Below are 17,998 nucleotides of genomic sequence, written 5' to 3' on the forward strand. Positions count from 1 at the left end.
CATTCGCAAATGGTTGCATGGTTACGAACATCATACTTTCTTGCATAAATATGAGGAAACACCATCGTGCAGCCCAATTCCCCATCCTACAGTCCAAGAAAGTGGAAGCAATTCACACAAGCTCATCACAGAAATTGCCTCTATAGTGCTGGCAATTTGTGGATTGGCCTGACGTATTCCCGTTCAATATAAGTATCCAGTACAAAATGTTGCTTCAATACCTAAATGACCAGACCCTGATCTGAACGTAATTTGAAAAGTGCAATTGATTTTTATCTTATGCACCTAACTCACAGTACAAGATGTTTAGGATTCAAGTGCAGAAAAGTGTCATGCAGGAACTTTGGTACTCAGTAAATCTCTTTTTGTGCACCATCTGTACCTCTTCCATTGAGCTATCATTATTATTTTGACATTTAACCTGCAGTATTGTGCTGCCAATCATATTGCTCAGTTCTACGCACCAATAATGCATTTATTTGTGATTCTTTTGTGTGGAACATGGCCATAGGTCATGAGTTCTTATTAGTTCTTTCACCTGATATGGGTCATGAATGGTGACACATTCTTCCTTCATTCGGACACACGTATGCTTATTCTAACAGTGGTGTTCTGGGACATCTGGAAATGCAGGAGCCCATCATGACAGCTCCCATAACCACATCCCCCCAAACTATCTGAACATTGTTTAACAACTCTATGAAGTCCCTGGGAAGAGTATTCAGGGCAACTGGAGCTGGGTGCCATCAGGACAATGGTGACAACATTCAGTGCCAACTGAAACTGAAGAGGATGTTCAAATTTCAGATCCATGTCTAAACTCAGCGATGGGCTAAATAAGGGCAAATAAATTGAAGCTGAATCTTGGCAAAATGGAAGGGACATAGGTGGAGGGTTCCTAAGTCTGGGAAGTAGGTCCATTGCCCGTTCAGGCTGGGGTTTCACTTCTCCTGAAAGAGCAGGTTTGTAGTCTTAGCAGTACTCCTAGATCCACTGCTGTCATTGGAGTCCCAAGTAATTGCAGCAGCTCAAAGTAGTTTTCACCACCTCCAGTGGATTTGCCAGCTACACGCTCTCCTGGACAGGGCTAGCTTAGTCACAGCGAGAGAAGTGCTGGTAACCTCAATGCCCTTACAGCTGCTTCGGAAGCTGGAGCTAGTGGAGAGTGCAGCAGCTCAGCCGGTCCCATGCAGACCCAAGGCCCAAGTGGAGTCCACTAGGGGAAGAGCTCTCAGTGCAATAACTCAAGTTCTATGGAATTTTGGAAACTGCTAAAGGCATCCTTGCTCTGCGAAGCCCTTTTTGCTAATCAACTATAGTTGTGATGTTATCTTCTTTTCATGTTTAACTTATTATTGTTACTAGTAGTATTAGTATAAAATTTGTATTGTTCACTGCTCTGGACTCTGCTTGGATGTGCAGCACTATACAAATGATGTTAATAAAATATCACAAACACATACTCTAAAGACTGGCAGTACATAGCACAGTACCCAGTTTATTAGAATCCACTGAGAAAAGTACCAGAGCTCTGTTCTTCCCTTGTTCCTGATCACTGCTATGATCTTTCCAAAAATCATATTTGAAAATACCAACAAATGGCAAAAACTATTTTAAAGCCAAGTCAGGCTTCCACCTCTGGTAAGGGGCTACAAAATGGGCTCCTTACAGTTAAAGTGAACCTGACAAAGTTCAGGAGGAAATCTGGGAAAACCTCCTTCAGTACCAAGTAGCATCCCATTTCTATGGATACTCCAGTTTGAAAACTCAGCATCTCTCTAGCCCTTTGGTGGTGTAGACATTATCATGCACTTTTTGGACAGATGCACATTCCTGCTGCCCCGCCTCCCGACTGCGCTGGGACTTTGGTTCATGGGGTGCTGGACTGCAACCCAAGTGCAAAAAGCTAACAGCGAGCATGAGCGTTCGGGTCCCATGAGACTCAGAGGAGAGACTGATGCCTGACAAATGCAAGCAAAACATTTGTTTGCCTATTCTAAGAGTCATGGATGTATCAACAGCAGGGAGCAAAACATAAAATAAAAAAAAAATGTTTCTGCTTTAAGAAGAAGGAGACCAATGGAGATCAGTCCACAGCGTTTCAGAAATTTCCGTAGAGATTCAAAAAAGTGCTAAGTCACAGTGATATGGTGAGCATTGCACTGTCTATTACTTTGGACTTTGTAAATAGGACCTCTGTCAGTTTGTGTTGGGCATGTCAGATAACATTTTCTCTAAAACGTTCCATAGTTCAGTCCTTAAACAATTTTCTGAAAATGAATGCTGGCTCCTCCTCCTCGTCATTGTCGTCTCCTCCTCCTCCTGCAGCAGCAGTTCCGCCTTTTCCCAATAGATGATGCTGATGGATATAGACCACATTCCAGGTTAACACACTGATAATGGCAACAGCCACCAGCAATTCCCTTGATTTCAGTCTGTGAGAATGACTCAGCCACAGACATGGAACTGATGTCATTTCCATGACTGGTTGATTTGCTTTGGCTATGTTGTCCACACAAGCAGATGCCCCAGGACCACTGGAATGGCTGCGGTGCATTAAAAAGGAACGTATAAACCCACACTAAGTGCTACTGATTGCAGTAGGGAGCCACTTGAAACAATCACAACACATTCCTAAATAAAGCATTTGGAAGGAAATTCTAATGAAGTCGGTGGAGATCATTTCATTATAAGATGTTTCAATAATTGGATGTAGCCGACAGCATGTTTCCATTCATGGAAGGCTCTTTGATCCAGCACAGCTGTGAATGGAAGGGGAAGGGAAGCAATGCTCACAAATTTCCCTTTTCTCCCAGCAACCCCATGCCACCTCCCACACAGTTCTAGAGCAGGAACAGGCAGATGGTGACCTCCCAGAGGCTTCTGGCTCAAACTCCCATCAGCCTTAGCCAACACAGTCAAAGATCATGGGAGCTGTAGGCCAGAATCTCAAAACACCTTGCTGAGAAATACTATGCATGCCAAACTGCAAGGTGGGTCCCCCGTCCACATGACTACATCACACCCACTGGTGTGAACAGGACATGACACACAGACAGGCACACAGACATACACAGAGAGAGAGCGTGTTGCCTCCCTTAGTGTGGGAAATCAGCTGCATTTATAAACTAAGAGCATTGCCTGGGTAGACGCAGAGTTGCCAGTCTGGAAACACCCATAAGACTGACGATCTGATTGTCCTGATGCGCTTGCGCGGCTCTTCTTTTACAGAGCCTTCTCTTTTCCCCTTCCCTGTGTACACAATAGGACATGTGAATGCAAATGTGCATGACATTTCCCATGACAGAAGTTAACAGAAAGTCCCATCGTGTGTGCTTTGGACTGAACTGGCACAAATCAAAGAAAGGAGTGTCTAAGCAACATTGAGATCAATAGGCACCGAGCACACAACAAAATGTTCACAGTTCAATGATTTTAATGACACTTCGGCATAACTAAGTTTTTGTTCCTTGTCGGTAGTCTGTTTGGAAAATCATTGTGCACTTCTCTTGTTATTGCTGGGGCAAGGAAAACATGATGCTTTGTTTGTCTGTTAGTCCATGAAAAACAAACAGCATCACTGGATTTATTTTTATGACAAAAATAAAGACATGGTAGTGCTGATGCAAACATTTGTGGGGGGAAACACTGAATATTCAGTACTAAGAAAGTACATTCAAATGGTCTCTGGACAGATCCTGATTTTGGATAAATGTACTTTGGACTGGATTCAGTATCGTGGTTTCACCAGCAGAAGGGCAGCCCAGGTGAAGCGTGACTTCTGTATCCTCTCCTTCCACCACTAATGCAAGCGCACCTTCCAAATTTGCTCTGGAGGGTTGAGGGACTCTGCAGAGGAAATTTGAAGGGTATATTGGGGCCCATAGTGTGGAGGAAAAGATGCACAAGTCCTGTTCCACCTCTACTCTTTTGCAAGCCGAACCATGGACACTTTAACTAGTGTAATTTCATTGCCGTTATATATTTTACGGCCAGGTTATGCTTTCTGAGATGAAATTAAGACATCTTGGTCCCAGTGAGGTTCAGTCTCAAACACTACTCTGCAGATATTTTGGACTTCAACTTCTATCAGCCCCAGCCAGCATGACCAGTGGGCAGAAATGCTGGGAGTTGTAGTCCAAAAAGATCTGGAGGACAGCAGGTTTGGGAAGACCGGCATTGGCAAAAACCCGTGGGTTGGATCCTAAGATAAATTCACCAAAGGAAGTGCATGGAAGGAAAGTTGTTCCTCTCCTGTTTTTCTGAATGATCTGGATGGGGCAAAGTAAACTTGGGGGGGGGATGTTGCCCAAAATAGAGCAGATGCTGCCCTCTCGATTTGCGGCCAACCTACATGCCTCCAGGTGCCCCAAGAAACCCCCATTCCATGCTGGAGGGTCCCCAGCATGGGGAGCAGAAGTGACTGCAAGCTGGAAACGAACAGCAAATTTTCCTTCCTTCCACTTACCAATCTCCAGATACAGCAAGAGTCAAACTGTATCTTTTGCTAATTATGTAGCTGATCCTTTTTTTCACTCTTGTGTGAGCCAATATGGCCCCAATTCAGATCAGGTGTTCCGAGAGCAATGGCTTAAACTTTACCACCAAGTTTTTGCCCAAATCATCACACGTACTTACATGGGAGTGAAAAATTTAAGACCAGCCTCAGTCACAGACTACAGATTTATAATATATCATTGGGTTAATCCAGAATTTCTAGAATATAAATCCATCCAGAATCTTCTTCCATCTGCTTCCAAATTGGGCAACGCCGGATCAGTCACCTAGTCATGGACAAACTACCACAGGAGGTTGTGGTGGTGAGGAGGAGAATCAGGCACACTCCCTTGAAATCCTTGGAGGAAATGTGGGCTAAAGGTAGCAAAGAAAACTGAAAAGCAGCGCTTCTGGGGACGACTGCCGTGTTATCGCCTACATTAGACTTCCCCACCTTTTTATGAAACATGATAAGGCAGAGGCAAACTGTTTAAGAAGAAATGAGACTGCAGGCCAGATCTAGGCAAACAACCCTCTGCCAAGACCCTTGTGTTGCAATGTGCAGGGCTAAAGGGCAAGGCTACGCTCTAACTCCTGCTGAGGGCACACAGGACTAACGCTCCCTGTTTGTAGGTTATGCCACAGAGCGGTCTGTCATGGTGGGGCGGGGCAGGCCGAGCATGTTTGTGTGTTTATTTATTTATTTACTCCCGCCAAGAAAGGAAAGCAGCTCAACTGACACGGTTTTTCCCGACTGAAGCATCCCTCTATCACCTGTTCAACAGGTATGGCTTCTCTTTCCACACCCCCATATTATTCTTACATCCATACCCCACCTTCTTTCCTCTAGTGAAGAGCCGGAGGTGGATTATCCTCATTTATTTATTTATTTTATTTATTAAAACATTTTTATGCCGCCCCATTCGCCAAAGCCTCGGGGCGGCTTACAACAATAAATAAATGACAACAACCCTGTGAGGTAGGTTAGGCTGGGAGTGAGTCACTGGCCAAAGTCACCCGGTGAGTTTCATGGCCAAGTGGGGGCGAGAATCCGGATCTCCCAGGTTCTTCTTCCAGAGCGCCAACCACCAGACCATACTGGCTCTGCAACTTTGTGGCAGGAAAAGGCTGCATCAGTTGACATTTCCTTCCCACATGATTCCTATAGTAATAAGCTTGGCAGCATTTTGCCAAACCTTTACTGCCTGTACATTTATTTATTTATATACTGGCCCACAGTCAAAGCTCACTTGGCAGTCTACATAGTCCATAAAACAGATAAAAAGAGTACTATTAAAATATAACATCAGAAAAAAATTAAAAAGTTTAAAACAGCTAAAAACAGAAAATAAAAGCAGACAGTAAGAAATAACAAATAAAAGCAAAAACAAAACATGTATAATAAAATCTATCAAAAATAGATGTTTACTCAGAAGCAACCCCTCTGAATTTAACTTTCTTAACTAAATTTCATGTAAGAATTCATAATCTTAGCATTAGTGTGGGGGTGGAGGGGAAGGGACATGTTTGAGAAGTCTGATACTTCACACATCTGAAAATATGAACTGCAGCTGACAAATATTTATGCCATGAGAAATACAGGTTGTTTTAAGATACCACAAAACTGTTGGCTGTATGGCCACAGGCCATCTCTGTCACCCCGGGAAGGGACAAGTCAGTCACTTTCATTTTCTTCAGTCTAATCTTTTCATTCTCAAGTTCTTTCCTTTCCAATATGAAGACATTTGTGAATGTTGATAGATTCTTAACAAAAACAAAGTAAAACAACATTCTCACTCATCCGTATCAGCCAAATCTAGTTGATACCGCTGTTCCCAGCATGGAGAAGATCATGTTGTACACCTCTCAAAGGTAAGGAGCACCTTATTAAAAAAAAAAAGAGGTGGCAACTGTAACTTGGCATTTATGTGGTTGAATGCAGAAAGATGCAGACACAAACTTTTGAGAGCTAAGGAATCAAACCCTGGATGCAGAAATCTATCTGTTTTGGTTTTCCTACATTCACTTTTTTAAAAAGTGCTCAGTCATTACAAACTTGCCATTCCAAATATGAAGGGACTTTGCGCATTTGGTAAATTACTCTCTCAAACAAACAAAGCCTGAACTGGCATTTTCACCCTATCTTACCCTGCCTAGATCCCTCCCCTGGGAAAGCTCCTTGTTATGAAATATGCAATGATTTGGCATCTTTAATCGTACTCCATTCTCATCAGCACAGCTCCTCACCAAGAAAGTTGAACCTGCTGAACTTTTGCCAGTCCTATGGTTGTTGTAAGAACAAGAGCGAGTTGTGTTAAATCTCCAAAGCTCTGGAATAATCTGAGAAGTCCTGTTAGGTTACCTATGCTGACATTTCAGAGTCTAAACTCTTTCCCTAGGTACAAAATTGCAGGCTGCTATTAGCAAACTTCTAGAAAACTGTAACCTCATACAGACTTATGCCCCTGATCGCCTAGCCTGCTTTTCTAGGTGTTACACATCAATTGTTTTCCCCCCTTTGCTGTGCTGTTGTTCGTCCAATCATGTTCTTGCATGCAAATATACCATAGCCAGTTCAGATAAAAAGGCACAATTAAATCTAAGTGCTCAGTCAGAACAAATATTCCCGAACTTTTCTAAAACCTCCTTTCACCTGTGTTTCAGGAACTAATCAAAACATGTCAGCCGAAAAAAAGAAATCGGATTCCAGTTCTGCTCCAACTCCCCCGGCTTTGCCTGCACCCCTCAGTGATTTGAAGATTAAATATACCAAGGTTAGTTATATTTATGTTGGTTAACCTTGCTAGAGCAGTGCCACTAATGTATGCGATGTTCTTAATGCTCTCCTTCCATACGGATCGTGCTTTAACTCTAGATCTCACTGCAGCTCAGTTCTGGGCTTGTGCAAATGCTCTCTTTGACTTCAGTTTGCATACTGTGGCTGCTGACAGAGCCGTCTAATCGTTTCTTCTAGCTCTAGGAAGGCTCGTAGAGCAGACGTGTTTGCACGGCTGTTTGGAGCAAGCACATTTGAGCCAAAAGTACCTTAGAATTCGATCCTAAGCTGCAAACCTATGCATTTGGAAGCGACCCTTGGAAGCGACAGGTTTATACATAATAAATCCCACTGAATCACCTGATACTTAATGGTAAGAAATGGCGCATATGATTGTGCGGCAGATGGGACTTACCCTTTTTAATAGATGTGCTGCGATCTGGCTGTTTCTTCTGAAGAGAGACCAACATTTTAGAGAGAGAATGATTAACTTCTAAGCCCAGCTAGGGGGAAACTACAATATGCTAAGAGTGAATGCAGCTTTGCTGTGGTGTGTTATTACAGCTTTTTTCAAAACCTAACTTGAAAATACATAAGCTCTTTCATAATCAGCATGACCTGGCATATATACATACCTGGAAAATAAGTGCATAAAAGCTTAAAAGTTATTTAGATTACTAGAAATGGAGAATCCCTGCTTGTAGACTTGAAATCTAAACAGGACATGACATTTGAGGCAAGGAGCTGCAATAAGAAAGGATAAATAGCTAGAAGCCTTATCTTCCATCCAGTTTGGCTGAAGAACTTTCATGTAGGTTGATTTATATTCCAGTGCTATGCTGAATGGAAAAAAAATTGTTCCAACTGAATATGTTCAGTGGAGCTAATCAGACTTAAAACCATGGCATTTGGCTTAACTACACTGCAATCCATCGATTGCAATTACAGTTGCTGTGAACCATCTAAGAAACTTTATCCATTGGTGGCATAGAGATTAAAGAAATAAAAATGAAATGAACAAGTAAACTCACACTGAAGGGACTTAACTGTGCCAATTTGTAACTTAATCCACAAACCCCTTGAACTACAACGTCTGGATACAAAATTGAACGCTGTTTAATGCATTGAAACAGAACTGGCTTACATTTGAATTTCCAGGCCAATTGATTCACTTAACAGGTTCTTCATCATACTTTGATAACACACACAAACAAGCCCTGGAACAATTTTTCCATTCTAACAAAGGTGTTCCAGTACTCTGAACAGAGTGCTTCCAAACACAGTTTCCTTGCTAGTTCAGGTGTGGGGCACCTGGCCAAGGTATTCTGTACTTGTAGGTGAGAGATGGACATTCCAGTCTCTCTTAAGGTGGATAATGACATACAGCCAAATCCATAGTTTGGAGCTGATTAATGGCACAGGGGACTGATACAGCTGGTTGAGGTAAGTGGCTTTAGGATGGATGTATTGTCACATCCTACGCACACCTACTTTGAAGAAAGTTCTGTTGAAATCCATTAGAAAAGTGTAGCACCACAGCCTCAATACTACTAAAGGGTGAAGGAATCCTTAATATAACACAAACATCTTTTTCATGTCTTTCACTTAGCTCTGAAGACATAATGACCCTGCATAACCTGCTGAGCACCTTGACTCAGAGCTAATAAAATCTTTGCTGTTTTGTAGGGAAAGATAGTCAAGCAAAGTCTTTCCATGGTTGTTCAGCAGCAAACACGATAAAGGAAAAAAATACTGTTACACTAGTTTCTCTCTTTTCCTTTTGCATCCAATAGCTAGCAAATTCCTATGAATGTCTGAGACCTCCAGGTATAGTACTCTGGAGGTCAGAAGAAACATGCCCATTGAATCCAGAATCTTATTAGTAAGGTCTTTTGAGTAGCATTACATTGACCCTTGAGATCTGTGGATCTGGAAAGACTCAGATACCATCCAGGTAAAATAGCTTTCCAACATAGCAGTCACCATCCTGTACCTTTAAGAGCAAATAGCTTGCAGACATGGGCAGGTGATAATGTTTCTTTTCATGCTGTGAGAAGCTTCACCTGCTGCTTTCTGCATGTTAAAAGGCTTCAAAGGCAAAGGGCAAAGCAGGAGGGTTGGTTCCTCCCCTTTTTTGGATTGTTGGCAGCTCTAAGTCAATGTTAAGCACTTAAGGCCAGTTGATTTTCATGGAGAAGAACTGGAAATCAGTGGGGTGCAAAGTTGGAATGTGCCCCAAATCCATAATAATTCTTAAGCCAAGGGAGGCAAACTTTGGAATGTTAATGCAAGGGATGTCTTAGCATGAAATCACTTCTCAAATCACTGATTTGCTCCATGGTGATAGTTGGAAGAATTGCTTAGCTCTGCAGCATCCCCACACCAATCTGAGTGCTTGTTATTTCACTGGTAAGGGCTGAAGCTATTGGGGAAATACTTAAGAAGTTTGGAAGCCACAGCATCTTGTCATCTTGAGCTGCCTTAATTAGAAAATATATTCAAAACTTCAGAAATAGAATACACACTAGAGTTGCAGGGACGTCCTTTCTGCTAATATATTAGTTTGGGGGCGGGGACTCTGTAAATTTTCATTAAAGGATAAAAGGTTGGTTGGTTGGCTGTTTTTTAAGATGACTATTTTTCACAACTGACCTGTGTCCAAATGACTTGGCCAGCCTAGTAATCCCTAGAATATGTTACATGTAGCTACAGAATAACCAGTCCTTCAGACTTTTCCATGCGCCAACTAAATGCCTGTTGTCTTTCTGCAATACAATAGACCCACAGATCAATAATTTCATTAGTACATCTTTCCAACAGGGTTGTTGCCAGGCTTTGTGCCACGGGGCCTTAGCACTGCATTGATTTATCAATCCAAGATCTGTTATTAGAATCCTGAGAGCCTATTGGTGGCAATGGAAAAGGATTTTTCCAAGTTTAATTGCTAACTATGAGGTCATTTCCAAGAGGGATGGCAACAGGGAGGTAAGGGTTAACATCCCCTTGTGGGATAACTGCCCCATACCCACAAAAATAATCTCCCCCTATTTGGCAATAAAGCTTAGGAAAACCACAACTGTTTGCCCCCAGATGCATTTATGTTGCTCTAAAGGGAAGGGGATACCTGCGAAGGCCAAGGAGACAGCACTTAACCTTTCCAAGGGGCACTGCTCTTCTTAATCCATGCACACAAACTTTGGGCCTCTGGGCACATCATGGAACCCACCCTGGCAATAAGCCACCGTAGGTTGGTTGTCATGCAAGCAACCCATGGTGAGCTTCAACATGGGATGCAATTCGGCATGGCGTGCTGGGCTCCACTGCCCTCCAGGCCTCCCAGAGGTATTCCAGGAAACCGCTTGAGAGACGCAAGGCTTCCCCGCCACCCTGCCACTACGAGTTGTTTCAGGCTTAGTGCAGCTTTTGCATACTGTTTTGGGGGTGGAGACTGTGAAACAGGCCTTTCATGGCGGTCCTTTCAACAGCTATGAGCAATCCCTTCAAAAGGCCTTCAGGGCACCTTGTTAGGTGCTCATGGCCACCCAGCATTTTCTTTTATTAAACAGTACACAAACTGCTATGAAAAAGAATATTTGAAAATTCATTTTTAATTGTGCAGATCATTCACAGTAGCACCTCTGCAGGGATTTAAAGCCCCTGCGGCAGCACCTTCCAGGCAGGGCAACCAAGAGGCAGTAGGCACCCCTCCTGGCAATTGCCCTGGTCAGGAGAGAGCTGTCCTCTTGACTGCTCACAGAAGCTAAGCTGTGCATGTCCCAGTGCAAATCCCCCCAGTCCCCTCACAAAATACCTTTTCACTGTGTAAGCTGATAACCAGGGGCAACTGCCTAACAAAGCAGGATGCTGGGATGGAGCAAAGGGCAGGGCAGGCAGGGCAGGGCAGGGCAGGGCATCTCAAGCCGGACTTGGTCATTCCTATCTGTAGATGTCGGCAGCCTGCATTTATTTCAGAGCCTGGACTTCGCACTGGGGGGATCGATGCTAGAGATGTTTGCAGGCCTTCTAATGTCTGACTCACTGGTGTGTCCCACGAGGCATGCCCCAAACTTACACTATTCTTGCATCTTCTTACACTATTCCTTAAATCCATATCCTGGATCCTTCATGACCAGTTCTGGCATTCCTCTTTGTATGTTGTGTGTTTCTGTAGCATATGCTTCAGTGTGTGCTGAACTTGTGGTGCTCTTTGGTTCTTTTGGGGGAAGAGGGGGCAAGGGAGGGGTCTCAGTGGGGCGGTGGGCTGGGGGGCAGCGGTGCTGCAAAGAGGATGTGTCCCGCCAGTCATAAAAGAAAAGAAAGAAAGAAACAAGTGTGAGGCTATGAACAAAACAAAAAACTTACACTGACTGAAGTGCTGAATGAGGATCACCTGACTGAAACTACCCCAATGACCTGCTCTACTCAGAAGGAAATTGCATGGCCTGCAATGGCACTCATTTCCACAAAAGTCAACATGGAGGAGAGGAGGCATTTGGCCTTCAGGAAGGAGCCTCAGAGTTTGGGGGAAAGACCCGTGTGCTTACAGGGTTCCCTAAATGTTGCAAGAATATTTTATCCAGAAAATAAATTTCAATATTAGTTTACTATTTGGACATTTGATATGGGTAACAAAAGTAACTGACTGCCATTCAGGTTATCAGGTTTTCAGACTGCAATCCTACATGCCCTTGTGCTGTTGAGCCATCTCTGACTTACAGTGGAGCCCGTGAATGGGGGCCCTCCAGAATGTCCCATCCTGGACAGCCCTGCTCAGCGCCAGCAAACTCAGGGTCGTGGCTTCCTTCATGCAGTCCACCTCCTCTTCCTATCTTTCACTTTCCTTCACAAGATCATCTTCAGTGGCTCTTGCCTCCTCAGGGTGTACCTGAAGTACGACAGCTTCAGTTTCTTCACTCTTGCTTGATTCTCTGGCTTGATTTAAACTAGCACCTGCATGTTCATCTTTCTTTCCAGCCCTTTCTTTCTTTACTCCCTTTTTATCCTGTGCTTCCCCATGGAGGCTCCTACCCCATTTTATCTTCTGGGGCAAATGTGCCTCAGGGCAAATCCAATACATGGGAAATTTCCACTTCGGTACATAAGCAACTAGCACTCTATCCATCCCCATTGCTTCAGATAGAAGTGCAATGGAATTAAACTATCTGTCCATTGCTCACAGAGAGCCTAGGGTGGCTAACAACCTCTATAAAACCAGTCCACCACTTCAACAACCTTACAAAGCATGACTTAAATCCATGTTCTTCTTTTACCATGAGAGGAGGCAGGAGATGGCGCATCATGAAAACTATAGACAGGTGTGCAGAATAGACTCAGTGCTGTAGCTGAAACTCTGGGCCCGTTTTCCCCTGCCCAGGCATGCCGGAAACTGCTGTTGCTCCTGCCACTTGTGGCAGCTGCAGTGCAGCTTGACCACGGGCGTCCCGGAGCAGCCTGCAAGACTTGTGACCTGCTCGTCCAAATGCAGCCCACCTGTCCACAGGACTGATTGACTGATTGATTAAAAGCTTTTCTATCCCATCCCCTACAGAGCATCTCAGGATGGCTTACAATACATAAATAGAACAGAACAGCCCCGCAGCATCTGACTATTAATATACTAAAACCCAAATTAAAATCAGTTAAACATTAAAATGACGGGCAAATAAAAGGGGTTTTGCCTGACACTGAAAAGAATATAACATCAGCGCCAGGTGAACCTCTCTGGGGAGTGTATTCCATTGATGGGGCGCCACCGCAGAGAAGGCCCTCCTCCAGGTACTCTCCCTCCTGATCGCCTTCAAGGAGGGCTCCCGGAGCAGGACCTCCACCTCTGATCTCAAGGGGTGGGAGGGCACATAGGGAAGAAGGCGCTCCTTCAGGTATCCTGGACCCAAGCTGTTTAGGACTTTATAGGTCATAATCAGCACCTTAAATAGGGTCTGGACATCAGTTGGTAGCCAGTGCAACCGGTGGCAGTGTCCCATACAGGCAAGAAAGCTTGAGCCCCGTTGACCAGCTTGGGGTTATGCCGGGCATGGAGGAAGACAAGCACCGTGGAAGAATTACACAACTGCTTCACTGCAAAGGCAGTATGGATAGATCCATCTTTTACACGGGGACACTGGGGAGCTGCAGGAACCATCCTTAAATCACCTTATTACCATGTGGTCCCACTTCAGTGGCTTTCAGACTTGCCAACATGGGATCAGATACAGACTACATTAGTTGCACTTAGTTTTCATGGAAATCGGTGGGATTTAAGTTGTTATAAAGCATTTGTCCCACTGACTTCCATGGGAACTTACTGCATCTGGATATAACTGACTTTCCTGTGGGTAAATCCTGCACTTTTGCCATGCCCTAACCTCACCACAAGGGTACATTAAGATCCTTAACAAGAAGTATATACTCGTATATTGTAGATTTGTAAGGAGCTTGTGATATCTATGCCCTAGAAAATATGTTACTTGGTAATGGTCTTAAGTTAAATATTGCTTATTGAAGTTATCATGTCGTTTGTAATCTTGTTCTCTCTGTTAAACTGTGAACCTGACATCCTAAACACATTTTCACTGAATTAAGTGAATATTACTTCTGCGTAGATATGCATAGGAATGCACTGCACAATCTGAAGTGCTAAAGAAGGTGAAGAAGTGTTGCCCTTTACCACCTCCTTGCCTTTGGGGATATCAACCAAAATAAAACAGAAATACATTGTTCAGTGGAGACAATGCAAAGTACAACACATATTAGCATCACAAGCCACAAGCAGCAAGTACAGTCAGTATATCTTCCTGTTTCCAATTTAAAGATTTCAAAACTGCTCCACCACTTAGCAATAAAAGATTTCATTTGAGTAACTCCAGTGCTTAGCTTATGGGAGCTAACCTCTCTGTTCTTGGGATCCGCTCTGTTCAGTGGCCTGTGTTGGCCATAGGTGCATTTTGCTGAACAAGATGATCCCTTACTGGGAGGAAAGGGACTACAATAAAAGTCTGAGCCACCCAGGAATTGGCTGCCAGTCATTAGAAATAAGTGGATCTATATTTTTCACTTTCTACAGCATTTGGGCTCTTTGAAGTACAATTTCTTTCTGCTCAATTGTAGTACCAGTTTCTGAAAGCTGGTATGAAATCCATATACATTTTTCTCATTTAAAAATGTACACATCGGGGAAATGCAAAAATACACACTTTCCCCTAAGGTACACATTTTTTTAACTGAAGAGCTGCAACACAAAATTTGAAGGAATGTGAAAATTGAGGGTAAGCGCATTACACTTTGCATTCTAGTTGGTTCTTTATGAATTAGGTTCACTCTTTTTAAAATGCGAACCAAACAAATTTCTCCAGCATCCATAGCAGTAATGGCTTCACAGCAATGGCGCTCATGCATTTGGAACTGCGAGGGCATTCCTTCTGTACAAACCATCATGAGATCACACTTTTCTTTTTCTTATGAATGAGACTACTGACAAACCATTTTCCCCTATACAATTCAAAATTGGCAAGAACTCCTTAGGGCAAAACACCTTTAATTCTCTTTCCACTGGTTACATTCAAATCAGGGAGTATCAACTGACTGTTATTGGTCTAGGGCAGTGGTGGCAAACCTATGGCATGCAGGCCACAGCGGGCAGGCAGAGCCATCTGTGTCGGCACACGAGTCGAGTCGCCCCAGCATCGCCCCAGCAGCCGAGCATCGGATTACAGCACACATAGGGGCCATGCGCATGCTCGGAAAGGAGTAGCGGCGCCAGCTGATGACATCACAAGCCGTGACTCATCCGAGTTTTTGCATGGTCGGTCAGTGCACTGCCAAGGATGGATGGATGGAGAGGTGTGTGTGTGTGTGTGCGCGTGCGCGCGCGCGCGCGCGCTTGGACTGGATGTGAGTTTTAATACATTCATTTTTATTAAAACAAGATTTTAGCTTTGAGTTTTCTTATGAAAAATTGAAGTTTAATATCTAAGATTTAGCAAAGAGATGTTCTAATTAAGAGACTGAGATTCTTTAAATGTTGTGCAGTCCCCCTGGCATATTTGAGCCAAGGTTTGAGAAATTATCAGCATGCATACAACAGCAAAGATCACATTAATTGTGCAAAAGCACCCCAAATGCAAACTTTTACCATTCAGTAAAAAGCTGTTTGTATCATTGAAAGCTCTGTTATTGTGTTTTTCTTTTAAGACAAAAGATGTTAATGTATGAGTTGTTCTCTCTAAACTAAAACCTCAGTTTTCAGGTTTTATTGCAGTGTTGGCACTTTGTGATAAATAAGTGGGTTTGAAGTTGCAGTTTGGGCACACAGTCTCTAAAAGTTTCGCCATCACTGGTCTAGGGGCAGTTTGGGCAACTTCACAAGGACCCTTTTAACCCTACAGGTGCCAAAAAATAAAATCATTAAAAAAATAACCTGTATTGGCTCTAGAGTACCAAAAGGGTCAGTTTCAGTAAGCTTATGCTGACTCTTTTGAGGCTCTGCAGCCATACAAAAATAACTGAATTTGGTGGCTGGCCAAGAGAATGCATGTTTGGCCTTATTTAACAGGAGCTGCTCATCAGGGCTTCTGAGCACTGAATCCAGAGCTTTGAATCTCCTAAGCCCCTCTTGGTGGTGCACACCAAGGCATTCTAAGGAACTGCAGCATGTTTCCTAGGCAGCATCAGTGCCAACAGGAAACAGAGAGAAGAAAACGAGAAGGGAAAACACTCTGGTGCTTCTTTCTTTAAAAAAAAAAAAACGAGCTGTGATAAAATATTTTGTATACTCAAACATGGTTAGGCTCAGACGTTTTCCTTTTTTCCATAATTCAAACTCAAGTGATTCATAACAGAGTGTCCATGTTGTATAATACTACAAGGGGAAACCAAAACCACAATTAGCAAAATAAACACCATAAAGGCGAACTCATCACATTGTATTTTTCAAGGCTTGTTCATACTCATCAGAAGCAAAAAGAACTAGTTCAAGCAGGCCCAGGACAGCTGTTGGTGTTCTGGTGAGCTCATCTGTTCACTTTTTCTGGTTCTCAATAGATCACATTTCTTCCACAATAAGAAGCATGCCTCTTGTCCAAAGGGAGAATAACTTCTTGAGTATGGTAGTTAGGAGCAAGCTGGATGAGAGCTTTCCCAGAGCCTAGGAATTCTGTTCTGCCGCCACTCATTAGCTGCCCTGTTTTTTCATCTAACCCAGAACAGGCTACTTTGAATGACAAGGATTCTGCTTCCAGGCAGATACGGTTCCCTCACCTGATCCCTCCCTTAAGTGAAATGCAAAGGATGGAACCTAGGACCTTCTCCATGCAAAACTTTGTCCCCCACTCCACATCCCCCTTGATCTCTTTAATTCCAGTGGTTCTCCAGTCATAAGCAAACTTGAAGGTTAAACTTCACCAAGGGACATGCCAAAGCCTCGCCTGTGAGATGCCAGGGGCTTGGGGAAATGAAGCTGCAGGATGAGGCTAGATCACATCCTTCCTGGAAGAGTCTAGCTATAAGTGGTCAAGAAATGCTCACTGTAAGACCTATTTTGTGATGGTGATAAAGAAAAATAACTTGGGTTGTGTCCATTTGGCACCACTGGTTAGATAAGTTGGAGAAAACTGTACTCTTGTCTGCTTGAAAATCACTTTGCAAATATATTGCTTACATTTCCATTGATTTGGATGCCACATTGAGGGCAGTTAAGCCAGTGCATGTTCCTTTGGGGGACCTTAGCTCGGTTGTGGAGCACATGGTTTGAATATAGACATTTTCAAGTTTGCCTCCAAGCATCTTCACGGAGGGCTAAGAAAGAGTTTTGACTCTTCAAGAGGACTACCAGTCATTGCAGACAATGCAGCACTGGGTAGACCCACTGATGTCATGGAAGGCTGCTTCCTATTATCCTCTGAGTTTCACTCTCTACAGCTCAAGGATGTAAACATGGTGCCTGGATAAGTGTGACTATCACCTGCAGGTTTAACCCTTGGCCATTAAACAGTTAATAATATCTGCTTGAAGGATCCCTATTGCCACAGAGGGTAGTCATCAACACTTGGAAGGCTATGCTGGGGGAGAATTAGGGTAGGCGTCGGCCAGCACACCTGATAGGCACCAGGCTGGGGAAGACTGATTTGCAACGTGAAATTATCAGGTACCCCCAGTAAGGAAGATTCACAGCCATAATCAGAAGTGCCGTTAATCGGCTTTGGTTGGTGCACAAGCTCTTTCTTGCCACTGTCTTTCATGGTAATTTTCAGACAAGTCTCCTGCAAAGGGGTACATGTGGGGCTGTCCTTGGAAAGTGGTTGGAAACGATAGCTAATCCAAAATGCAGCAACCAGATTGTGAAGTGGGGATTTCCACAAATAATTCATGGCATCTGTAGGCCCTATAGAGTTGCAGTAGCCTCCAGATGATTTCCAAGCACCATTCAAAGTGGTTTTTATTGCTCTTTAGAAGTAAAGTGGCCTAGGGCCAAGACATCTGCAGAATTGCCTATCCTGATAAGAAAGGGTTGAGATCCACATCAGAGGTCCAAGGCACTAAGTCTTTCTGCTGTTAGAAATGTGGTGGGCAATGGCCAGAAACTTTGGAATTATTTTAAGAGACAATTTACTAGGCCTTCTTTTGCTTAGCAAGTGAAAATCATTAGTGCTTTTGAAGGGAGTGTAGATAAATGGCATTTTGGACCTGCATGCAGTTTTGTATATCTAGACTTTTAACTGAGCATACTTT

General features: G+C 43.5%; 1 protein-coding gene across 1 annotated transcript in view; it reads left to right on the plus strand.

Moving 5' to 3' along the window:
- The first annotated feature begins 7,129 nt into the window (after positions 1-7,129).
- ALDH1A1 (aldehyde dehydrogenase 1 family member A1) overlaps positions 7,130-17,998 on the plus strand; it is a 43,625-nt gene continuing 32,756 nt past the window's right edge. Inside the window, exon 1 of the mRNA XM_044446275.1 lies at positions 7,130-7,271. Within this exon, the coding sequence (XP_044302210.1) occupies positions 7,176-7,271 (96 nt within the window). The 5' untranslated portion in view covers positions 7,130-7,175. The remainder of the gene's footprint in view (positions 7,272-17,998) is intronic.

Source organism: Varanus komodoensis, unplaced genomic scaffold (genome assembly GCF_004798865.1).
Source record: "Varanus komodoensis strain SLA01 unplaced genomic scaffold, ASM479886v1 scaffold5, whole genome shotgun sequence".
Taxonomy (NCBI): Eukaryota; Metazoa; Chordata; class Lepidosauria; order Squamata; family Varanidae; genus Varanus; species Varanus komodoensis.